The 26775-nt window shown below is 37.8% G+C and overlaps 1 protein-coding gene and 1 pseudogene across 6 annotated transcripts in view; one reads left to right on the forward strand and one right to left on the reverse strand.

The window, feature by feature from the left end:
• The window catches only part of LOC118577749 (suppression of tumorigenicity 18 protein), a 157752-nt gene that overhangs the window by 62647 nt on the left and 68330 nt on the right, over window positions 1-26775 (reverse strand). For 5 of the 6 annotated variants that reach the window (XM_036178391.1, XM_036178392.1, XM_036178389.1 and 2 more), the window contains 2 exons: window positions 23409-23463; window positions 20929-20959 (listed from right to left, as the gene is read on the reverse strand). In XM_036178391.1, coding sequence (XP_036034284.1) covers window positions 20929-20959; window positions 23409-23463 — 86 coding nt within the window. Of the gene's footprint in view, window positions 1-20928; window positions 20960-23408; window positions 23464-26775 lie in introns of those variants that run through there. The other variant, XM_036178393.1, reaches the window with a different exon arrangement.
• On the forward strand, window positions 7075-10001 carry LOC118577351 (annotated as a pseudogene).

Consider the following 26775-nt stretch of genomic DNA (forward strand, 5'->3'; position numbering starts at 1 on the left):
AAAAAGTAGATGCAGAAACTTCCAAGGGAGGGAACAGAAAAAAGAAAAAAAAACTTGGAAAGGGAGAGGGGTAATAGTTACAATCTCATAGAAAGTGGAAATGAGAGAACTAAAAATTAAGAAAGGAAGAACTGAGTGAGTTTTCCTAAATAAACTAATGAGTTTTCACAGATTTGAACCCAGGTTTAAAGTGAACAAGTACAGGAAATGCGGGAAAGGAAAGGAAACATGACCAGATGGTAATAAGGGCCCCCGACATCTTGATAAGAGGGCCTATAGAAGGTGGAGAACTATGTGGGCTGAAACTACTGGTCTGGGAAAGCACAAGACTGCACACCTTGCTGATATAAAAAGAACAGACAGCAGACAGAACTGCCTTTACAACCACCATCCTAATAATCAGCTCACTTTTGAAGGACAGGTCAAAGACATGGAGATGAGGTAAGAGATGATAGGTATGTGAAGAGAGTTCAAGAAATTCTCAACATTTCTGTTGAGGAATATTATTTTAAGATGTGTTACTTTTATTCATATTGCATTTGTTTAACTCTGTGAAGGCATGTTACTGTACCTCTGTAAAACACCAGATGGTCTAATGAATAGCTTAAGGGCCAATAGCGAGACAGGAGAAAGGATAGGTGGGGCTGGCAGGCAGAGAGTAGATATAGGAACAAACTGGAAGGGGAGATCTAGAAATGAGAGAGGAAAGAGGAGTACTCCAGGGGCCAGCCACCTAGCTCCACAGCAAGTCAGAAGTAAGAGAATGGAAAAAGCCCAAAGGCAAAAGGTAGATGGGATAATTAAAGTTAAGAAAAGCTAGCAAAAAACTAAGCCAAGAGAAGGCTGGGTATTCATAAGTAATAGTAATCTGTGTGTGATTTATTTGGGAGTTGGGTTGTGGACCTCCCAAGAAAGACTAAAAACCCCCAACACATTTCAAAATCAAATTAACTCAATTTGTAGAAAGTAGGAGAGACTCTTCTGCAGTTCAGACATTAAAAGAAGAGACAGAAAATGAATTTTAAGAATTTGAGTGATTTAAATTAGTATTAGAGAAGAAGCTAACAAAACATATTAAAATGAAGATTTAATCAGGAAGATTCCTAATTTAATTCCTTTGTAGAAATATTCAGAAATTAGATTGGTGAAGCAATAGTAGCTCTATTTTGAGGAATTGTCATATTGATTTCAATGTTATATGTGGCAATATTTATAGTGACCAATTTGTAAAAACACCTTAATATCCATGGCAGATGAATGGACAAAGAAAATGTTTTATACATACAATATGTACAATTCAACTTTAAACAAGAAGGAAATATTGTCATATTTATCAACTTGAAGACATGTATTACACTATGTAAAATAAATCATAGATCCAGAGAGAAAAATGTTCATGATTCTCTTACAGATGAGAAACACAAGAGAGGTAAACTTTAGAATCAAATAAACAGTGGTTGTCAGGGAATTATTCCTCCACTAGCTATATTTTATAGTGCCAAAAGTTTCTTTATAGGCTGCTGGAGAGAAAAGGCATCAGTGGTTTGTCCTAGTCCCTGTCCAGCAAGACATGCCCACTGTTGCAATAGTGGTATGAATATTATAGGAACAACTAACCACTTTCTGATTTGATATGAAGTCTGGTCCACAGAAGAGATTGCATGCATGGTACTATAAATCTGGTCACAATTCCATGACGGGAGATCATAGGCCCTAGTGTGGAAACTATTGTTATTATGTTAAGTAGTTATGCTGTCAAAATGTGTTCTGAATATTTGTTTATACCCATAGACTTGTTGAACTCAACTTTGATCAGGGAAGCTTATTTTTTCCCAGTGGGTAACAATTAATTAAGGAACTCAAAATCCATCAAAGAATCAAGTATAAGTAACTGTGAGAGCTCAGCTGTAGATGAATCATCCATATTATACTCTCCTATCCAAAGTCCAAGGAGTATCACTGAAGAAGGAATGGAAAGAATGTAAAAACTAGTGGATGAGGAAGAAATCTGTGAAATATTGACTTCTAGACAGGACACAGCTATTGCATATACCAACTTACAGCAGCTGTGGTTACTTGGACAAGAACTGCATAATATGAAGTCAGTCAAAATTCCAATTTAAATGGGAGGAAGTATCACAAAGGCCTCACCCTTGTGGAAGCAGCCATTGGAAGCTAATGGTTGTTGAGGGAGGGACAGTCACTCTCCTTTGGGGACATGGTTGTTAATAGATTAGCCAATGTCCCAGTGGATGGCCCCATTCATATATACTTGGGAACCACTAACTGGACTTGGGGTCATTAATAACAACAACAACAAAGTAAGGACTTAAGTTGGAAGATGGAATGGGGGCTGTAGGAGGAGTTGGAGAGAGGTAGTGATGGATGTGCATAATCAAAATAAATTATGTAAGATGGAGACTTTAAAGAATAAATAAAACATTATAATAAAGAATAGTGGTTGCTAGGTGTTGAAAGGGTGGAAGTAGAGAATTACCAATAAACAGATACAAAAGTTTAATTGAACAAAATAAAAAAAAAACACAACTTTTTCAGATCAACAATATGTATCACATATTTACAAATGTATTTAAAAAGGTGAATCCTATGTGAAACAGCACTGTAATCATAACATTTAAGAAGATAAAGGTGGTAGAGGAAAGAGATGTGATGGCACCATCAGCCATTCATCATGTTCTAGTTAGGAAGGGCAAATCAGCAGGGAAAGTATCATTTCTTTCTTCAATGATGGGCTACTAGTCCTTCAAACTTTATCTTTTTAAATAGCATCATATACCATTATTCATTTACACAGAAAGTAGCATTCTACAAACAAGCAAGCAAGCAAAACTACTTGCTGGTGGGACTGACAGTTGAATCCCATGTGCAGGGGCTCACAGCTTATTTTATCCTCTGTATTTCCAAACCAGATCAGTAGATTTGGACAAATTCTGTATGAAGTGATTATGTATAGGGACAGAATTCTCTGACTGAAGAGAAAATAATTGATAGAGGGCTTTGGTTAGTGATTTTTCAGGTGCACTTACATGGCAACTGTTTTATCTAGAGATGATATTTAGCTGCAGAATTTTTCAAAAACAACATGGTAAGGATTGGGGAGACAGTTCTTCAGCTATGAGCAGGTGCTGCTCAGGTCCCAAATTCAGCCCCTAGTGCCCACATCAGACTGTTTACAGCCGCATATAGCTCCAGCTACAAGAGATCAGAGGCTTGCTTCTGCAGTGCACTGGCCTCTGATTTCACACATGTACACACTCACACCCAACAATACACATATAAACTTAATTAGGTTAACATAAATATTTAAAAAGGTAAAATCTGATTATGACCTAAATTGGAGAAGTAGCTTGGTACTTAAGAGATGACTATCAATGGTGATGAAAATAAAGCTCAATATTTGGATCAAATAATACTTTTACAAGTGTAGGATGAAGAGCAATATAAATGTTTTTAATATCAAAAGTATGAATTTATGCTTTCTCAATAATGCTTATGCCCATTGACAAATACCAAATACTATTCTCAGTTTTGATCAGAGAAGCATCTCTTCAAACAGTGGCAAATACAAAGACTCGTGGCTGTTCAGAGTGCTGAGAATAAGTGATCACACAGTTCTAAACAAGACATTTATACCACCACCATCACTCCCCATAAGGCTCAGGGAATACTATACTGGATATGAATAGAAAGAATGCATGAGCTGGATCATAAGGGGACTATGAAATACTACCTTCATTGCATGACAGCCATTGGAACCTGTTCTCACAACAGTGGGGTTTGCCTGCACTGGGCCTGTATAAGACTGACCTGTCAATAGTCAGTCAAGGATAGAGAATTGGCTTATGGGGCCATATCCCTCCTTGAGGCATTACTGGCTATTTAGAGATATTAGGGAGGGGAGATCATTGTTTTCAGTTGTGTTCCTATAGGTGAGCCTAGCAGACCTCAGTGATAGTTCCACACCCACAGCAGACAGTGCTGGTTAAACTCACTGGGTTCCAAAACAAAAAGACATGGATGTGGAAAAGGGACTTATAGGGAGAGTTGGAATGACAGGGATGGAAGTGAGAGATAAGACAAGATGGTAGAGTAAGAATTACCAGATATATATAGACAAGTATGAAACTACTGAAGAATAAATTTAATTAATTAAAAAGTACAGGTTTAGATTTATCTTCTATTAATGGTATTGAAACAGATTGAGTAATAAACTGTTGGATCTCTTGGAACATTAAATTTCTCATGTGGAAAATGGGAGGATAATTTCTATATTATATGTTAAGGTCTAAGAAAACAGTATCGGTGCTGACAAGCCAGGTCAAGACAGAGCTGTGTGGCTCACAGTTCAGTGCTCCTTGTGTTCCACTAGTACCAGCCAATGCTGCCACTTTCCAGCACTCTGCAGACTACGAATGCACACATGTCCATGACAGCATTCTATTTTTCACTTTTTATTTACATTTACAAAAATTAGGTTTACACATAACATTTGCTTTAAACCTCACATTCTGTGCATTTCTCTATTGCAAAGTACTCACAGCCCAGGCAGCATTTGGAGCTAAAATGAAAGGCTTTATAATAAATATTACCCTTTGTGTGTGCATTGAAAATGGTCCCTTTCTAGTTTTCCCCGAGGGAACACTATTTTGGCTTTATTGTGACACTTCACTGTGACACTGTAATGAAGGAAAGCCATGCTTTACATGTCATGGAGAGAAATGCCACAAAATGCTAACATATCTTCTCAAGGTTGCCAGAAATCATTTCCACTGGGCTATGTTTTCCCATCTGCAGAGCTCTGAAATGTAAGGAAAATAAATGAGCTCTATTATCTATATTTTTCTAGCAGATGAGAAAGAAACAGAAAAAAATACAGTCAGCACTGCATTTATTGTTCTGTTCAATCAAATTGTTGCTCTAGACACCCAGGACCCCAGGGGGCTAATCAATCACCAAACACTTTAAACATCATATTTTGGGTTTGGATTTTATTAAACTAACTTCATAGGCTCTGTATTTACCTTTGAGAACTTTTTAGGTTACAATCCTGGGAAGACTACACTTAGATATTGGAATTCCAATTTGAAATGCTATTATTTGTGTGACATACACCTGAGTTTCCAACTCTTTCAGACAAGCCACACAGAGAGCATTCACAAGAAAATCACCTAAGTTAGATTTGTGAAAACTTCAGGCTTCAGAAAAAAAAAAATACAACACATTAGAAAATCTGAATTCACAGAAGCTGCCACTATGTGTTTTGTAAGACTATTTCAATAGTAAACTACTCTTACTGTAAGCTAGAAGATATTAACTCAAAACTACAGATCCAGAAATGCATTCATTTTGAGCCCTCACAAATGAGTGAAATAGAAACACCTACATCCATGGAAATCATTTACATGCTCCAGCCTTTTCATGGAGAATTCAGGGCAAGACTTCCTATGAATTTCACAGATCCACCAACTAGGGCCAAGACATAGGTATCTGTATTAAGACTAAGAAGAATGATATAAAAACAAAGACATGGTGATTAAAAAGGAAAACTTTTTTCACAGAAATAGGGTTCTAAAACTGGTGTGTGTGTGTGTGTGTGTGTGTGTGTGTGTGTGTGTGTGTGTGTGTGTGTGAGATTTGTATATATATGCATACTTATATTCTTGAGCATGTGTGGATGCATATACAACACAAGTGTGTGTGGATCAGCAATATTGGCTCTTGTCTTCTAACTTGTTGAAAGGTAGGGTCTCTTGCTTGCTAACAGGCCCATGAGTTTCCCAGGATTCTCATATCTGCATCTCTCATTTCCACATAGGAGCACTGAGATCATAGATGTTCTCGTGCCTGGTTTTATACAGACATTGGGATTCAGAGTCAAGTACTTACACTTGACAGCAAGCACTTTGCACATCTCTCCAGCTTTGGGATTGTATCTGAAGAAAATCCAAAATACTATAAATAAAATTTGGTGATAAGGCAGTAAATACAGTGAGGCTGCTATTTGAAAGGTAATGGAAAATCTATAAACCAATAATAAATAAATGCATTTAGCATAGCAATGTGAAAAAACACCTAATGACAGATTGAACAGACAAGGTGCAAAAGCTCTATAAAATCACTACCTTTTGAGATTATATTACATCTAAGTGAAGGAGGGACTCTAAAGTGTCCCTGAGGAAAAGATAGCATAAAAAGATCCCATCTTGCTTTAAATTTATTTATTAAATCAATGTAATCCTCATCAAAGCCCCAAGAGAGTTTTTAAAAGACATGGAAAATTCTGTTTCTATAGAAATAAAAAGAACCAAGAACAGCAAAGATCATTTTGCAACAGAGCAAAAATAAAATTGAAGGGCTGATGGTCACAGCTGTGAAGTCTTGTCATACAACTTGTTATTTAAGCTGTGGCCTTATCAATGCAAGCACAAATGCAGACTTAGGGGCCAGAAACAGGCCTACTCCAATGGCTACCTTATGGGGACAATATGTGTCACTAGGGAACCAGTTATTTCTTCAGTAGAGTGGGTATCTATTTGAAACAAGCAAGCAAACCCCCAAGGGCCTGTCCTTTACAGTGTGTACTTGCTCCTCATTATTTCAGGCTTTATTTTTCAGTTTCTTATCCACTGTTAATCACATCCAAAAATAATAAATAAAAATTTTGGAAATAAGTAATTCTTAAGTTTAAAACTGTGTGTACATCTGGGTGGGATTTGGTACTATCCTGCTATATTCTTGGCCCACAGTAGCCACATACTCTATACCACCCATTATAAGACATTCAGCCACCATCTTGGTTATTAGACAGACTACTGAGAAACTGCAGTACATGTGCTGTGGTGGCCCATGCTTTACTTAATGGTGATAGTGATCTGCAGTATATGTATTGCAAAGACAGGCAATTCTCTAAGGAAAAGTAGGGAAGCTCTCAACTGAGAAAAATGCAGCTCAAACAAGGTTGATGTTATCCACAGTGTTGTGGGCAATGGTGGATTACTATAGAAAAAGAATTCAGGAAGTTATGGGTATAAAACTTATACTGTAAAGAATGCAATGTGGAGACCCAATCAGGAAACTGAGCCCGGTGTCAAAGATGCCAAACCCAAGCTCTACTACTTTGGTGGCAGAGGCAAGATGGTATCGATCTGTTAGCTGCTGGCTGTGGCAGGAGTAGAGTTTGAAGAAGAATTTCTTGAGACAAGAGAACAATATGAGTAGTTGAAAAAGGATGGACACCTGCTTTTGACCAAGTACCTTTGGATGAAATTGACGGAATGCTGCTGACATAGTCTAGAACCATCCTCAGCTACCTTGCTGCCAAGTACAACTTGTATGGGAAGGATCTGAAAGGAGAGAGTCAGGATTGACATGTATACTGATGGTACCCTGGACCTGATGATAATAATCATCGTTTGAACTCCCCGAGGAAAAAGAGGAAAACTGTGTTTTAATTGTGAAGAGAGTTAAAACTCGTTACTTCCCTGTCTTTGAAATGATTTTAAAAGACCACAAGGAAGATTTTCTTGTTGGCAACCAGCTCAGTTGGGCAGACATACAGCTGTTAGAAGCCATTTTGATGGTGGAAAAACTTAGTGCTTCCGTACTGTCTGACTTCCCTTTGCTGCAGGCATTTAAGTCAAGAATCAACAACATTCCTACAATTAAGAAGTTTCTGCAGCCTGGGAGTCAGAGGAAGCCACTTCAAGATGACCACTATGTTGAGGTGGTCAGGAACATCCTGAAGTTCCAGTGGCAGCAGGTGTTCAGATGGCTACAGAGAAGATCCAATGGCAGCATCCCCATAGGCCAGCTATGGAGCAATTCAGAATCAAAGGATAGATCCCAGGAGTCTTCAGCTGTAGTAGAATATTATTTTAAGGGGTGTTACTTTTGTTTATGTTGCATTTGTTCAACTCTATGAAGCTATGTTATTGTGCCTGTGTAAAACACCTGATGGTCTAATGAAGAACTGGCCAATAGCAAGGAAGGATAGGTGGGGCTAGTAGGCAGAGAGAATATATAGAGGGAAACTCTGGGAGGAGAGCTAGATCTAGGAGCCAGAGAAGGAGGAGGACTCCAGGGACCAGCCACCTAGCCTCATAGCAAGCCACAGAGAAAGAGTAAGATTTACAGAAGTTAGGGAACAGGAAAAGCCCAGAGGCAAAAGATAAATGGGTTAATTTAAGGAAATCTGGCTAGAAACTAAAACAAGCTACCGCTTGTTTCATAAGTTAGTGATGCAACATTTTCATGAACTTAAGGGAAATAAAGGTTTGTTAACCAGTTAAAATGCAAATTTAAAGGATAAGACTAATAAGTTGCATCACATTTAAATGTAAAAGGTCTAGTATCAGAAGGTACCAATTAGGATGCAGACCATCCCATCCATGTGCGGGTCTCAATCAGGTTACATGACATGCTCAGGTGGGAAATGTCCACTGAACTGTGCTCTCTGAATGTGCCCATCCTTCTACACATGCATCACATTCTTCAAGAGAATTTTCAAAAGAAAAGAATGAAGAAGAAAACCACAGAACAGGAAAAGATATTTGACACATACATCTTACAAAGCATGAAGTAGACTACATAAAGAATTCTTCTCAATAAGAAAAAGACAGATTAGCAATTTAAACCATAGGCAATTGCTGGATACGTGACTTGGGGTCTGGAGATTGCTCAGTGGTTAGAGTGCTTCTTGCTCTTCTAGTGGAAGTGAGTTTGGTCCCTTGAAGGTGGAATTACAGGAGATTGTGGGCTGCCAAGCTTTGGTAGTGTGATTTGATAAACAAACAGGGCTTAATCCAGTGAATGGAGACAGCCAATCATGGAAGACCTCAGGAAGCTTTCCAAATGTCAGTCTTTGTAGGCCAGAAATATAGCCAACTGACAAAACTTACTGAGTCTGCAATTATAACCTTCAACATTTTCTTAAAGGATGACATAATTATTTTAAGCTACTAGTGGAGAACACTTTTTTGACCTAAGAAAGGAAGTATCATGGACTAAGAATGGAGCTTAGCATGATTACAGGGAGGTTTGTTTTGCAAATATTTCCACGTGCTATCTGTGTGTACATTAGTCTGATTACCCAGTGTAAATTATCCAAAGTGAGAAACTATGTTTTAACCCATTTGCATTCCAAACTACAATTAGAAAACAAATTTAGTCTATATTTAGAACAATAAACAGTCATTAGTACAGTTGTTTCTGAGGCTTTGTATGCTTCTTAGAAAAACACAACTGAACAATTTTCAGCAATGCTAAAGCTTATGGGCAGTATTATAGCTCAGTTTGTAGTCATAAGGGGATGTTCAATGAATATATATATATATATATATATATATATATATATATATATATATATATATAATGATACCAATAAAGATATAGCATTGAATGAAATAAAAAAAAACCTCTTCCTAGAGTTTTTATTAAAGAGAAAAGAGACACAGTGTTGTAATTTTCCTGTAAAATTTTCTACATTGGGACAGTGATGAATAAAAGAAAAATCCAGAATGTAAGGGTCAGACTTTCAGATAGCTTGCCAGTTTCACATTAATGTAACAAAATATCTGCTATAATCAGCTTAGAAAAAAAAGAAAAGTTCACTATGACTCAGTCTGTGAGTGACTGGTTCTGTTGCCTACACTACAACAGCAAAACACATCAAAACTCTTACTTTAAAGTTGAGTGCAAGAAGAGGATGACTAGAACCACAAACCCCCTTCAGGATACATCCTCATGACCTTGACCTTCTAAAGGAGCCAGGCTGAGGATCTAAATGCATTTGAAACTGTCCTAATAATTCCTAAAAGTATTGATGAGTCTCTCAGAATGACAAATTCACCCTTCTGCCTTGATGAATGCAGAGCTGTGGTTCATTGTGCCAGGACACTCCTTAGAATTCCTGAGCTGATTTTCTGGAATTTCTCTTAGAAAGTTTGTGTGCATGCTCAAATTTACAGATGATGTTAGATTAGCATGTATCCAACAAATAAAACTGTAATTCCAGCTTATCCAATTACCTATGCCATAAATTCAGCATATAATAACTTGTAGCTATTTATCAATGGCTAATTTGCTATTATGGAACACTAAGACTATTGGCAAGGTTATTTGATGGGATCAATTTTTTTCTTTCCATAGGGCCAGAGATAATACCTAATTTTCTGCTGTGGGATGTCTTTCTGTATGCTGTGAATATATGTTGCTCTCATTGGTTGATAAATAAAGCTGTTTGGCCAATGGTGAGGCAAAATAAGGTTAGGTGGTCCATTCAAATTGAAGATAGAGGTGAAGAAGGGTGAAGTGAGGAGAGACACCAGCCCACCACCCAAGGAGCGAGCAACAAGATGCCAGCAGATCAGTAATGCCACAGCCATGTGGCAACATATAGATTAATAGAAATGGTTAATTTAAGATGAAAGACCCAGCTAGCAAGAAGCCTGAGCCATAGGCCATGCAGATTGTAATATAAGCCTCTGTGTGTTTTAGAAACATTGAATTATTTGTGTAACAATCACAATAGAGATTTTTCTTAAAACACCCAAGTCATAGCTCCCTCAAACCATTGCTCTTGGTTGCTTACCCTCCAGAACTTCACAATAAGATCTTCTTGCTGAAGACACCATATACTTAAGTCCATAAAACAGAAAAAAAAATGAGTTGGTATTGACCTGGAAGTTTCACACATAACTAATTAGCTTTCATGATGCTGAAAGGTGCTCTGCATCCTACAAGAGGAGAAAAGCAATCACAAATCTTACACAGCTGGGAACCCTATGAGCTACAACAACAATTGCCCTATAAGATGTGCCCACTGGTGCAATAGTGGCACAAATGTTATGGGAGAAACCAAGTATATTCTGATTGGATTTAAGTCCTGCTCCATATCTCACACCATGAAAGGGTCAAGAGCCTGTGACTAGATAGGTCATGGACTCTAGGGAAGAATTTATTACTATTATTCTGCTAAATAGACACAGTACTAAAACCACTCATGATGACTCATAGATTAATGCACCTTTCAACCCTCATCAGAGAAACTTCTTCCTGAAGTAGACAGTATATAACATAGATACTCACAAGTGTTGAATCTACAGAGAATAAGAAACTATGGAGTGCTCAGCCCCAAATGGGACCTCTAAGCAAACCCTTATTTCAAGGCTCAGGGATGGAAGACAGGGTTAAAAGAATGTAAGAGCCAGAGATGATGGATTGCAACAAAGAAACCATGTTTTACAGATGCAACAAAGCAGACACACATATGAACTCACAACGATTATGACAGAATACATAAATCTTGTACACACCCAAGCCAGACAAAAATCCCAGTATGAAGGTGAGGAGGTAAATAGATATGTTTCACTCTTAATTGTAGAGATGTTGGCATTTGATTGCTTCTAAGATAAGGAGAATCAGTTTTCTTTAAGGTGTGACCTCCCTGGGTAGAATGACCATGGCAGGCCCTATGTTCAAGAGTATTTGGGAAGCACCAATGGAATCTAATGGGGTAAAACAAAACAAAATTAAATAGAACAGAACACAAAGTTGGACAGATCAGTAGGAGTTGAGGGTGAATGAGATCAAACTACATTGTATGAAATTCTGAAAGAATTAATAAAATAGTATTTTTAAATAGTAACATAATTAAAAATCACATTACAGATTCCTGTGTGTCTGGGAGGCAAGTACTCCCTTACTATTAAGATGAGCCCACTTCACAAAGAAAAAGTCAACATGTTCTAAACAGCTCACCAGTTGATAACTTCTGCTTTGTGAAGAAGAGGTACCTCCAGAAACATTCAAACTCAATGGAGTTACTATAGAAAGAAGCATTATAATCAGCAGTGGTCAGAGAAAAGTCAGATCTCCTTCTGCTCACCTAGAGTGGACACTGAGGCCAGGAATGTGGAGAAGGAATGAGAATGCAAAGGAGCAAGGGATGTAATGTGGGGTGGAAGGAAAAGAAAGGATGACTTAGCCAGTGGGCACACACATGTATGTGACACGGTAAGTCAAAAGCTCACAGAAACAATGTCACAGCAACCCAGGGAGAGAAAATAAACCAGAAAAAAAATGCATCCCTAAAGGCAAAACTTCTTCCACTAATGTAATTTAGAAACTCAGACAATGTACTTTTTCAAGACCATGTGGCTGCTTCACACCTGCAGCAAAAATACCAATTTACTTGTTGGCATTTATCTGAATGTAAAGATTTGGTCCACAAATTTGTCTTTTGTTTTTGTCATTATTCCTGTATTAAAACAAACAAACAAACAAACAAAAAACTTGGAACCTAGAGACATGCATAAGGTCTTTTTAAAGGGATGTTTCTCAAGTGTAGTGGTCCCATTTATGTTCATCTTCTCCAATGCACATCTTAAGTAATTTTGCAGAATTCTCCATCACACCTGAGTGGAATTTCAAAGGAGGAAAGAGTGTTGAAATAGGTGAGTGTTCAGTCAGTAGAGGTCACATCATCTGATATACTGTTATAATTATGCAGATAGAATTGTGAGTCTTATGCATACACACTAAGCTGTGAAATACTTTAGCAGCCAAGTATCCTACTGAACTAGCAACAACTTGCTTCTAGAGGTTGTCTCTAAACCCAGTTTTATAAATTGTTCCTATAATTGTTGCATTTTGAGGCTTGGCAGGAGAGTTGCCTCAAGTTTGAGACTAATAGTCTGGACTATATAGCAAATTCCAAGCCATCCTGGGCTACAGAGTAAGACTATCTAGTAAAACCAAAATAAGTAAGTAAGTAACAAATGAGCTAAAAAAATAATAATTAAGACTGTCTCTGATTTAGAAGGACTCCAACAAAAATGATGTCAGCACATGGTGTGTGCACATGTTGTTTGTTGCTATTGTAGCACCTTTGGGTGTCTAGATTTGCCTTCACACCCCACACATGAGCTATGGAACAGTCTGTCCTCATTACCTCCTTCCTTTTCTGGGACCTCAATACAGGTTATGTTGATTCTTCATCTGCTTTCCTGCCCTTAATACTCAGGGTGTACCTTGCTATTTCTATTCTGCAGTGGCAGTAGTAGGAACCATTCTTGCTTAATATTCCATAATATGATCTTTTTCCAGTTTATTTTTATTCAGATCATTATACAACCATCCTTCCCTGCTATGGTTTCAAGTCTACTCCAAGATTCATATAAAAAGGGAACTATCCTTGCAAAGTACAGAAAACTTTCTCAGGGTAATGGATGATGGTTCTAGGGTTGGGGGTGGAAGAAACTGTTAAACTCAGTACTCTCCTTAAGGATAGAAAATATGTCTCAAAAAAAGGGAAAAGAAGAAATGGAATGGATAGATATAAGATATTATGGTAGACTATCATATACGTTAGTAAACAAATTTAGTAAAATAGCAGCCTTCGATAATTTGCACTGTAATTTGCACTGTTATGAATTCTTATATGTTGATACAAATATAAACTTTTTATATTCCTATTTAAGATCATTTGTATATTGATACAAATACAGAACTATGTTTGTTATAATGTACACATATTTTTACTCTTATTTGAAATATGTGTATATTGAGACAAATGTAAATTTATATCTGTCATACTGTATGTATGTTCTCCTTCTGTTTAAGATATTATGTATACTGATATATATTTAGGATTATTATCATGTTGCATATTGCACTATACATTGCTACCTCTGTTAAAGATATTTTGTGTATTGTCACAATTTTAAAGTCATTGTCCTTTTACTGTACATTTGCTTACAGACTGTTTGCCTTGTTTACATGAAGCCTTAGTCCTTAGGTTGTTTAGGTAGATAAGACTTATAGATTTATTGTCACCTATGCTTGTCATCTCTATAATTATTTAGGTAGGTTATCCAGATTTATAAATACATAGGTCGGATAGACAGGTAATCTTCAAACACTTCATAGACTTAGAGAATATGGCATTTAAATAACTTAGAATTCTGTTGATGTGAGACAGAATTGCTCCTGGCAGCACCAATTTGATCCCGAGAGAATGTTGGGCTTCTAAGACATTTCCATTTGGAAGTTTGTCTTCTTGGCACAAAATGGCCTACTGGGCAAAGAACTGCCCTTGCCTCAATTGCTGACAGTATGAATGCTGTCCTTTCTAGACAAGCGGGACACAAGGAAATTGACCACTGTACTTTGCCAAGACAGGGTAAGATGTTCTTTCAGAATTCCTGCTTCTGAAAATGGTCTGTCAGATACTCTAGGCCTGTAGCCAATTTGAATCCACCAATGATGCTGACAAACATTAGGTGACTGTCCAGGCTGCCAGCTGCCTCTATATTCTCTTGCAAGACTCCCAAAAGTTGCTTGCGTCCTCCCATTTCTCAGGTATTATTATATTCCTTCTCAGGTCTTTGATGAGGTTCAAGACTACCAGTTATAGTTACAACTTAGTATATATACATATATAATATCTTAGATAGAATATATTAAGTATTAGACACAGGTTCTTTAGGATAGGACACCTTTTGGAATGATCTTTGTAACATGCCACCTACCCACGCTCTAGACTTCCCTGGATTTTAGTATGTGTCTTTTGCTTGATATTGTTTGCATTTATTGTAATTCCAACTTATCTAGGTCATTATCCCTCATTACTCCTGGACAATATTTGATAACCATTTCTTTGTATATAGTCTTGTATTAGGTTAGAACCTTCTTATTTAGACAAAAGGGGGAGATGTAGTGGGTAGCCATCCCAGCCTTGTCCTGGAAGTTCCAACCCCCACTGAGGCTTTGGTAATGGTCACGCCCACAAGGCGGGGCTGAGGGAGGACACTGAAGACCCAAGATTGAGAGGAGAGGCTTCTCTTGGTTCCACGACCCTGGATGCTGGAGGTAGACTGAGCAGAGTTCTGAACCAGAGAACACCGCCAGACTGCGCCATACCTTTCCCAGACCCTGCAACCTATCCCTTCATTTGTAAGTTAACCCACAAAATAAACCTCCCTTTTAACTACATGGAATGGCCTTAATAATTTATCCAATATCTGTACAGTAATTGGGACCTAGGGACTCTGTCACCACAGGTCTAGTAAGGACAACATCCCAGGAATAGGAGAGTTATAAAGATAAATTTGTGCTCTTTTCATCCTTCTTGGCATGTGATGCCTTCTGCCTAAGGATGATGGAGTACAGGGCTCTTACTGTACCTTTGTAACCCCTAGATTTTGATTTTCCTTATGCACCAAAAAATGCATTTATAATGTACTCAAGTTTGCTGTATTCTGTTAGAGAAGCAAAGCATGGGACTAAGAGACCCAAAAGAATACCGCAGCTAGTGCCGCACTTATTTGTCTAGTGTGGGTAGCAGAACCCACTTCATGGTGCTCAGAATCAAGTGAGCAGGTTGTACAGAGGCATGTTCACAGTTCCTGAGACACAGGTAGCACTATGAGGCTGGGGGGCTGGGTTCGGGGGACTCTAGAGTCTCATTTTATCCTCTGACTTACACACTCACTGGGTAGACTTCTGAAAGCTAGTCTGTAAATTAATTTATAAGGATTCTTGAATGACAAAATTGTGATCATGAGATTACAATGATTGCATCCTTGGTCTACTCATCTACTCAGAAGCTGTTCTGCATCTGAAGTTCAAGGAATTAGGGAGAGCTGAAAATGTAGATTTATTTTCATGCTAACGTACTTAAAGCCCAAATGAGATCACCAGAGAATCACAGTTATAGAGAAACAAAGATGTACCTTGAGGAGCCCAGTGTCATGAGATTAGAAAGCCAAAGAAAAGCTAGCCATAAGTGGTAGAAGAAAATCAAGGTACCTGCCATGTTGTGAGAACATGTGTTTTTGAGAGGGGCCATAGAAAAGTGGCCTTCTAGCTCTTACTTTAAGCTCAGTGACCCACCTGCATAAGGACTCCTGGCTATTTTGTGGCATCCTCATGCAAGAAGGGCTCAGGGTCCTTGGTGAGGGTAGAGGGAGCTCTGTAGCTATTTATCATAGACACTAGGAGGAATCTGCAAGGCTCAGTTAGTTGTTCTTACAGATCAACCTGGAAGAACAGTTGGCTCTGTGGTTTCCTACATCAGGAAGGTTCAGAGGCTCAGGCTGCATTTGATGGTGCATGAGTTCTGGAGGTGTCTTTCAAATCCCACCTTAAAGAAGCATCTGTCAGGGAGTCTTTGGCAGGTAAGAGTTTGTTTGCTCTTCAGATTTATTGTGAGAACAGTAACAGAAGCTAATGCTCAAGTGGGGTTCTGTCCCTATGCTTCATAGCATCTGCCTGCCTGAACCTTTGACTTCCATGTGCTCACAGGTTTGGGAAGAATATTGGCTTATGCATGAGGCACCTGTCCTCAGACCCCTTTACTCAGAACTGGTGGTTCTTATTTCTGTCCATTTTGTTTTTTCTTCTTGACTGGAAATGACCAAATAAGACCACAGTAGGTATTGACAAAAACGAAAGCACCTCACTTTTATATTCGACCCTTCAATATATCACTACACAGATGGAATCTGTTACTGATAGTATAAAAATAAATTAGAGACAGATATACACTTCCTGGCTTGTAATTGAAAGGCTAGTGAAACCTTGCTGTCTAAGCAGTCATGACTTTAAAGGGGGCATGGCATGACTAGGTTAAGATGGTAACTGTCCTTATCACAATTTAATAAATTTTTCTTTGAAAATAAATAAAAGTACAGGACAGTGGAAAGGCTCTAAGAATTGGGAAGAAGAAGTGTGCCAGGTACTTTTTCAAATTTAATTTTTTTTAGAATCTCATACATGAATACTATAGTTAAAACAATTCTACCTCCTTTTCCCCTTTCCAAATCCTTCCATGCCCCCACACCCTCTCAAATCCATGACCTCTTCTTAAATTATTTTATACATATATGTGTATATTTGTGTAAGAAAGAGAGAAAGGTACAGCAAGCTGAGTTTATTTAGTGTCACATACACACACACACACATACACAGAGAGAGGGGGAAGGGATATGACCACTTGGAACTGGATAGCCTATTAGGGAGTTTATCCTCAGAGAAGAATGATTCTCCTGCTCAGCAACTATTAACTGACTGTAGCTTTTCATCTATGAGCTGGGTCTTGTGTGATTTCTCCCATTCATGTTGACACTTTGAAGACAGTTTTAAAAAGTAAAAGGCTAAATAGAATTTTTTTTCAATAAACCCCTATCATGATTTATTTTAAAGACAAATAGAGGTTAATGATGTAAGAATATTTTATTTGTAAAATAACATGAGGAAACAAAGAAGAATGAAGAAATTCCCAGTTTAAAGAAGTAGTTGTTATATGAAAGACAGAATTATACAAGGTCGATAAGACTTTCATTCAACTTGTTCCCTCTCTTTTGTCTTTCCAATCCACCTGCACATTTGAAGGCCTAGAACCTGCTTCGTTTTGAGTGAGTAGACAAATGAAAAAATACATAATAAAGAGCTACAAGTCAAAGTAGGTGGTGCTTTAAAAGAGAGAAGTAGAAAAGCTTTGGAATAGAAGAAGAAAATATTAGTCTGTCTAGGAGGTCAAGGGGCACTACAAAGATGAGATTTTATGAGTCCTAGGCTGTAAGAATAAGCACAAATCCCATGCAGTAAAAGACAAAGGGGAGAATTCTGTTAGCCATAACCTGGAACAGAAGTGAGATGCAAAGAGTATTCTGTTTTTATTTCACAGACATACTTGCACTCAATGTTTATTGCAGCACTGCTTACCATTAAATTACAATCTCAAAAATAAACAAAAAGTACAAATATCATTACCTCAATCCATTTTCACCCATTTCCCTGCAAAGAGTGTTTATAATAGTAAAAGAGGAAACAACTTGGGGAATAGACTTTTCTTAGAAGGAAGTATGGGAATGTGATTGAAATAAAAAATTGGGGGAATCCTGAAAATAAAAATCTGGAAGTCTACATTTCATATCTTCTGTGAAATGGCTTGGAGATGTAGGAGGTGACACCTTTCACTGACTGAGAGCACTGTGCTCACATCCCTTCTGGAGATGCTGTGACCTGACCCCAAAGGTTAACCATACTGTCCATTACAACTCCACTGTACCAACACTGCATGGATGCAGAAGAAGGACTAAGAGGCTAAATATTGAAACACATTCTTCCTCTGGTTAGGAGCAGGAAATTTAACCATGCTCTGAGGTCCAGCTGACTACAGCCTGTGGTAGTGGCATTCTGCAACAGTCCTGGTCTCTAGAGATATTAGTGAGGTCCAGATTAAGGGAAATGGTAGTTAGAAGAGAGCAGAGATAATGCAGTGGTTGTGACTGAGGAAGACAGCACAACTTTCTCTATACCATCTGACTGTGAATGTGTTGGAGGAAAACTGGAAATGCTAATAAGGGTGATGATTAAAGGTAGACCTGTGGTTATAAATTGCTTTTCTAATGGTGATGATAGTAGCTGACATACAGAATAATAAGAAGATGAGAATGTCAGTATCAATTTTTTTAGTACCATGAACAATATATACTATATTGAAATTAGCTTCATTTGTATTAGTATTTTTTGTAAGTAGTCACTCTGAAAGCAGTAACATGCCAGTTCATTTTAAAGAGAACTATACAAAGTTACCAGCATTCTCCACCATCATAACTTCTAAGCTAGAGAAGGTATTCCACATTTCTCAGTGACACTTAGAATTCAGTCACATGGCTATGATGCTCAATTGCAAAAGAACTGTGGATTCAGTTAGGAGTGAGTGTGGGGAACTTGACACAAAAAACTAAAAGGGCACTAGCAATACATTTTCATATAAACATTACTTTACCTTCCTCCATAAGATATATGTAGAATGGCAGATAGGGTCAAGTTAAACTGTAAGAAACAGTTTAGGATCAAGAAAGCTTAAGCATGGTCATCCTAATGAGCACAAACTACTGCAAAATTTAAGGAAGTACTTTGTACAACTGGTCTCATTAAAAAGGCTTGAAAATGTGTGAATTTCCCTAGCCATAGTTATTCTCTTTCTGAATTACTCTATTAACAGATTAGGTAAAATGGAATATTTGATACGAGTAATTTTTATAGAATTAGAAGACAAGGAATTCTTTGTCCAGAATTAGAATTTGTCCAAGCTTTACTGTGGCACTCTGAGATCAAGCCTCTTGAGGTCCCAGGCCATGGGACAGTACCTCTGTAATTTCTACCCTATGCTGGATTGGTTGTGGGTGAGAGAAAGTACAGCCCAGAAGAGAAACAGACCCGTGAACCAGGAGTTTGGATGATTTACTAGCTGTACACCCATAGGATATTTCCAGAAGCTGTTGGTTTTCATTATTTTTCTGAAAAGTGCAGCCATAATGTTTTCTATCTTATAAGGCTACTGTGAAGATTAAATAAAGTATTTGGATGATAAAATTAGCAGAATTTGGTATATAAGACCTCAACAAATACTATTTTTACTTTAGTCATTATCGCTAATCACATACTTAAAAAGTAATTTTCCACAAAGTAACATAAAACATTTCCCATGTTTTGCTTCTTTCTTTAATTCCACCTGCATCTTCATCTGAGGTAGATACTGCATCTAGATCATTGCATGCATATTATTGCTTCAAATTTCTCTCATTTTAAAGTCCTTTTAAGATCTATTGCTTAAAATGTCCCTTTCTTTTCTGTGACTGTCTTGATTCCCTAAAAATATTGTGGTTACTGCCATAGGTAAGGCATCCATATGGTCACAGAAGATGGTACCACAAACATTGCATAATTTCTCCCCACTTGATCATTTAAATGTCAGCCTCCTAACACAGGAATTTTAAATGAGAGAAGGTTTAAAACACAAAATTTTAAATGAGCCAAGTAATTTCATGCTTTACATGTGATCAGTTCCATACTGTAATCTGGCCCAAGTGTATATGCATATATCCTGCTTTTATTGCTCTAGTTTAAAACTTTAAATTGTTAATGATGACATCATTAACCCAGGCAAACCTATAGATTTTCTGCTAGCAATTTTTCATAAGGAAGTACATCAGAAATCTAAATAAGTAAATGAGTTGATGCTGGGACAAATTCAATCACATAAAGAGGAAGTAACTGAGCCTAGGTTTTAGGAAATCACCAAGCACAGTGCCTGGAATAAGCTGTGTAACTGTTAGTATGTCCCTCTGCAGTGCAAGTAAGTCAGACACTGTCACATTCCTTCTTTGTCAAGCATTGCCCTGAGAATACAAACAGGTTTCTGAGTTCAGTCAAGTCAATTGGAGTGGTGGCTTACTGGGTCTGCAAGGGCAATTGTGTTCCTTAAAGCAAGTATCTTCAGGCTGTGCCCTCCCCCACACTGAAAGTCCTTTCTTTTCTCTTTGTACTTTACTTTTAAAGTTTATACTTTGACAATAATTCTGTGACTGAAACCCCAATGAATTTCTGCATCACTCAGTAAGGTAGCATTTCCAAAACACTGTCTAAGGTACAATGCCTAAAACAGAAATAGAAGGACCTGCTTTAAAATTGTCACATTATTTTCTACTGTGTAGGTTAAAACTTGGAAGTAGCTAGGTAATGGAACTATATAATTATTTAAAACAAAAACTGGATAACTTAGAATCTAGGCAATTCATTCATCATGTTCATGGACCATCAGTGCAAAATCCAGTCCCACATGGTATACAGGCATATGGAAAAGAGGTGGCCAGTGAAGAGAAGCATGTAATTACTGACATTATACAAGAAGGTTTTTTAAAATGAGAATATTAGATCAAATATTTTCAGACCCATTATCAGCACAGCTGCTGCCCTTCACTGCTTCCCCGGGAGTTAAAAAGAGCCAAAGTGAAGTTACTCTTTGACTAGTCCTAATTTTAAAGCAAGGAAGCTGGAGAAAGACAATCCATTCTAAAGCAAGCAATATTTGAAAGAGTCATGAAGGTGATATCTTACCTGAGCTCTTGGATCAGAGAATCCATTGGTACTGTTCACAAAAAAAAAGTGAAAGAAAGAAAGAAAGAAGGAAGAAAAGAAAGAAAGGAAAGAAGGAAGGAATGTAGGAAAAGAAAGGAAAGTCTCAATTGAGTTTATTTTTAAAACCGTATGATTGAAACTCCCCCCCCCCCCCACCTACCTAGAGATAACACTAGTGACGAACCAGGACAGACACCACCTGGGTTCTTACTGATTGAAATGAGTTTTCTTTCACTCTGGTTGTTTTGGAAATAAGAGGGCAGTCAACACAGCTCCAAAACAGACTGAGTCTAGGCTTGGTACACTGGGTGGCCTTGGCTTCTTCTTCTTCTTCTTCTTCTTCTTCTTCTTCTTCTTCTTCTTCTTCTTCTTCTTCTTCTTCTTCTTCTTCTTCTTCTTCTTCTTCTTCTTCTTCTTCTTTTTAAATTATGTGTTTTAATTTTACACATCAGCCATGGGTTCCCCTGTCCTCCCCACTCCCGTTCCCACCCCTACTCCCACCTTCCCCCCAGCCTCTCCCCTCCATTCCCATGTCCTCCAGGACCAAGACCCCCCTGGGGATTCATTTAAACCTGGTGGATTCAGTACAGGCAGGTCCTGTCCCCTCCTTCCAGGCTGAGCATGTGTCCCTATGTAAGCCCAAGGTTCCAAACAGCCAGCTCATGCACTAAGGACAGGTCCTGGTCCTACAGCCTGGGTGCCTCCCAAACAGATCAAGCTATTCATTTGTCTCACTTATCCAGAGGGCCTGATGATTAGACTTTTCAATGACCTGAATTTGAAGTATTTGGAAAATACTTGACTTTATTTTTAATGAGAAACTCTTCAAAATAATTCCAAGATTATTGCTTTTGTTTAATTATTTTTGTGGTTCTGGGGATAGATACAGTGGGTTGTGGATTCCATGCAAGCATCTACCTATGTGCTACACAGTCCTGTGTATTCGTATTTAATGACAGTAAGCAAGTTTTCAGAGATAACTATAAGCTTCACTAGTCAGTGCCTGAAGTTGATCCCAAACAGTTCCTACATACAGGAGACAGGAACAAGCTTTAGCATTGTTAGTATCAACAGCCTTTCAAAATAAGGGACTTATTCAAAGAACTTTGATTTTCTGCCTGAAATGCTGGGAACTAAAAGAATTCATGTTGGTAAATACCTGCCTACACGAGGATAAGCAGCATATGGAGGGAGACAACAGGTGGTTTTCAAAATTAGTCATGCTTCACAAGAAACAGTAGTTCACTTCTAAAAGAACATGTTGGCCCTATTTAAGGCTGTGTGGCAATTGCCAAAAATTAAAATGAAATAAAATAAAAATAAAGACCAAAAATAATTGCAAATTGAAAGACCCACATCTTTGGTATGCTTTGAAACATGAAAATAAGAGATACAAAGTTTAATCTGTAGAATTGTGCTATTTAGAGCAAGCTTGAGTTTATTCTAATTAATGAAATAGACCATTTTTCTTAAGCATATATCCCATTGAGAAGTTTGCTGCACAAAAATTGAAAGCCCTAGAAACTTATTATGTTAAATTTAAAGATAGAGGATAGGATTACTTCAAAAGTCATTTAATCTAAAACTAAATAATAATACAGGGTAAAAGTTCTGTTTCAGTGATAAAGGTCCGTATTATACACGGAATTACTTGACATTTGGGATGCACTGGTCAATGATAACAACTGCACACATTTCAACTAAAAATTTTATCCTTGACTGAATGAAAAATGTTGATACTCTGGATTTCAGTTAAATATGAATTAACTATGTTGACTGCATATGTAAACACATAGCTAACAAATACAATGCATTTGATTAGTCCCTCTCAACTATAAATCCCAAACCTTTCTAGGAAGGTAGAGTTGCAGTTGCTCAGCTCTCCCCTACCAGCGTGAACACTAGAAGAGAGTTGAAGGACAGCTCTCCAGAAGGTTTTCAGACCATGGTGAAAATAGTTTTCTACTTAGAATTCAGGGTCACAAAAATATAGCTAATTATAATAAAAGTTATTTTCCTTGAGGGGTGTAATTGTCAGTCAATCCTGTTTTCCAGCTGTTTAGATCATCAAGGGCCTGTTTATATTTCAATATTACATTACCATCTGTTGGTTACATAAAAGGAGGGGTAGCCAACAAGTTGAATCTTCCAAACATTACTTTCTGGAGCTGCCTAGAAATCCCAGCAGGAACAGTCAAAAAACAAATGTTACCATTTCACTTGAACTAAGTAGAGATTGAGACTACTAAGCCAAACAGCATAAAAATAAAAATCAGTTTTGGCAATAAACTAATTATCCAGTTTTTGTTCCAGTCACTAGAGATAATCATTCTTGCTACCCAAAGGTTTCTGTGAAGCATTCCTCACTTACTCTTACTACACACAAGGTACAAGCATAGGCACTCACATTTTTCATGGTGTGGTAGGCATAGTGTCAGGGAGTCTGCTCACTAACTCACCTTCAGTTCCTTTTGAGAGAATATGCAATGTTTTATTTTCAACCGCTGCATCCATCTGTAATATGAACACATAATACTGAGATCATTACTTTGATATTGACCAGACTGTGAAAACATATAATTAGAAATTCTGAAGGTCATTATGAAGAGCAGAGTATAGCCTTCCATGTTCTTGGTTCCCCTCTGGGATCTGGCTGACTTTCCTCAAGTACCACTGATTTTAGAGATTTACAGATGTTGGAAACCAGAGATAATAACAGAAGAGGGCAGATGGCTTTGGCCACAAGTGTTTGCTAATGATTTGCATGCTTATAGAATTCCAAAGACTGAAAAAGGGTTGTCTCATCAGCCATGCTTGTGAAGTGAGAACACCAAACATAAAGACAAAAGTTTCAGACTGATATACTGATTTCAAATATTTTTAGTCTTCTAGATACTTTCTCATTATAGCTTTTCTAAGTTAAGAAAAACAACTGCCTATGTAAAAATGTAACCCAAGGCAAACTCTTGTAGTGCCCTTCCAAAATACCATTGGGAATTATAACTATCAACAGTGAACTACATTTACTTTCCAAATTCTGGAAAAACTATAGCTATGAGATCACTCAAATGTAGAAGAAATGTAAAATCCAAGTGAGGTGCATGGAAGTATCAAATTCCCATCATTACTGAATATTTAAAATGTAATCAAATAAATGATCAAAGGGACACAAAGGCTTTCAAAGCCTTCTCTTTTGATATACTCTGACCCCATGACATCTATTCATTTTGCTAGAATCCACTAATAACCTCTTAGTTTAATTAACTTCTGCAAATTTTTAGAATTCTTCAATATAAATAAGGTATTTTGCTTGTGGAAAAGAAGAGACAGGCAGCAGGAATGCTCTGTAGCTCCCATCTTTAATTCCTGACATGAGCAGCGGCAATGTGACTGCCATGGTAATGGGAGATAGGCTCCACTCTCAGAGGCTAGGTTGTGATTGAAGGCACTGACCTGCCATGGACTTATAATAGGGGAGCAGGTGTGGCAATGATGGACTTTAATTTCCTTTAATAAACCTTTTATGTGCCACACTTTTACTGCCATTCGACGCTCTCCAAGGTCCTGCACATAATAGGTTCATTACTTTTGATTACTATAGTCTATTGAGACAAACAACTCCAGAACACACTATATATTATGTTCAGTTAAACCAATATAGACTATTTATCCATTGTGCATTTTTTCACCTGCAATACTACAGATGAAATTAACAACAGCTCTTGTAAGCTAAAACTATTAAACCCACCAGAACTCTATTGTCATTGCTTCATAATAATAAACCAATCATTGAACTGCTTTTTAAATTAGCAAACAAAAAGTGTTCACAGCTTTGGCTGAACAGCAGCCGCTTTAGTCTAAATAAAATGGTTCATTGTTATAAATATTTTAAAAGTATACAATAAGAGAAAACAACAATAAAACAGAGGTGATTTTTTTCCTGTTGATTTTCTTTCTTTTGAAACCATATGAGTTTATGACAGATGCCTAGGATTAAAAGGGCTTGGTTTACTCAGGACGGCACGTACTGCATTGTGAAATCCGCCTCCTCCCTGGAGGATCTCTGCTGCATATAAAGTGGCTCAGCTCATGCAAACGTAGCTCTGTGTGCTACACAAATAACTAGATTAAGAGAGATCAGTAGCATGTGAGGGTTAAAATGATGAAACACATCACATATTTCTGAGGAAGCTATTCCCATGGGTAAGCATTCACATAATGCAAGTCTATTATTTGGCAACACAGGTGCTATTAACCTTCCCTGACTACTCTAAAAAATGCCCCCAACACAAGGGATGATTGAACTCCATGAGTTCCTTTACCCAAACTGGAACACATACTGTCAAGAATTCCAGAAGGCATACACAAAAATTGCAGAAACAAACTATAATTCAATCTTCTTTATAGGAGTTTTGAGGAACTAGCCATGGGTCTGGGTCTTGTAGTCACTTCACATAACTACCTCTTTACCACTGCCACTGGGGAGAATACATAAACACTCCTTGACCAGTCTTAAAAATCTTATCTCATAACTGTATTTTGTTGAGCTATCTCTCTCTCTTTCTTTTTTTTTCTTTTTCTTTTTCTTTTTCTTTTTTTTTTTTTTTTGTGTGTGTGGGGGTATAACATGCATCCTATATAAGTGCTAGTAAGCTTTGAAGTTGAACTTGTGGGCCTATCATAGGCATGCAATGGAACAAGGCTATAATTTACAGGCTGTTTGTCTCATTGTACTTCTCTCTTTCACCCTCAAGAGCAGTGGTAAGTTCAGTGTCTGCCATGTGGGTAGTAATAATATCAGAAACTTAAAATACATAAGCATTTATTTTTGTGGGGAGTTTCAACATTTGTGAGATGTCTTTCTCTCTTCTTCCATTCTAATTCAAAACTAGATCTTATTAGACCATGGCACAGCTCAGTAGCAGAAAGCATTGTGAAAATACACACACACACACACACACACACACACACACACACACACACAGTAGGCATTTGCTTTCTAGAACTTATACCTATGGTCAGGACCTTCTAAATGTTCTTCATTTGGATTACTCCCAGGGGCCTTAATAAACTGCAAAGGAACATGGGGAGTTTTTCTAAATTCAAACCTCATACTAACATGGAAAAAAACATTTATAAAATGAAGAAAGTCATTTCATAAAGGATATGTAAGAATCAGGAGTAGAAATAACTGATACACAATGAAAAGGAAAAGTAACCACAGAATGAAATCTACTTAGTTGACTGTTGAAAGATGTATTTAGCAACTTAACTTCTTTACAGACCTATATGTAGGGGGTAGCCATTCCAGCTTTGATCTGGAAGTTCCAACGCCCATTGAGGCTTCGGTAACTGTCATGCCTACAAGGGGTGGGGCTGAGAGAGGACCCGGAAGAGCTGAGATCCAGATGTGCCAACTCTCTTGGTTCCTGGACCCTGGACGCTGGAGGTAGATCGAACAGAGTTCTCTAGAGAGCACTGCCAGACTGCGCTATACCTTTCCCAGATCCCGTAGCCTATCCCTTCACTTGTAAGTTACCCCACAAAATAAACCTCCCTTTTAACTATGTGGTGTGGCCTTAATAATTTCACCACAAATGGTGCCCAACAGGTTGGCAAGAGTTTCCACCTAAAACCTGAGGGAAAAAAAAAAAAGATTCTAAAATGGAGCTAAAAACAGCTTCCTAGCTAGCTCTTTCAAGTTAGCAGCAGCCTGTGGGTTTGAGCTACTCTATGGCAGGTTTGTGGTGTGTGTGGAGGCTTGACCTACACTATGTTACACAGAGGTGTCTCCAAGCTGTGCACTATGCTGTGTGTTGGATATAG

This window comes from Onychomys torridus, chromosome 2 (genome assembly GCF_903995425.1).
Source record: "Onychomys torridus chromosome 2, mOncTor1.1, whole genome shotgun sequence".
Classification (NCBI taxonomy): Eukaryota; Metazoa; Chordata; class Mammalia; order Rodentia; family Cricetidae; genus Onychomys; species Onychomys torridus.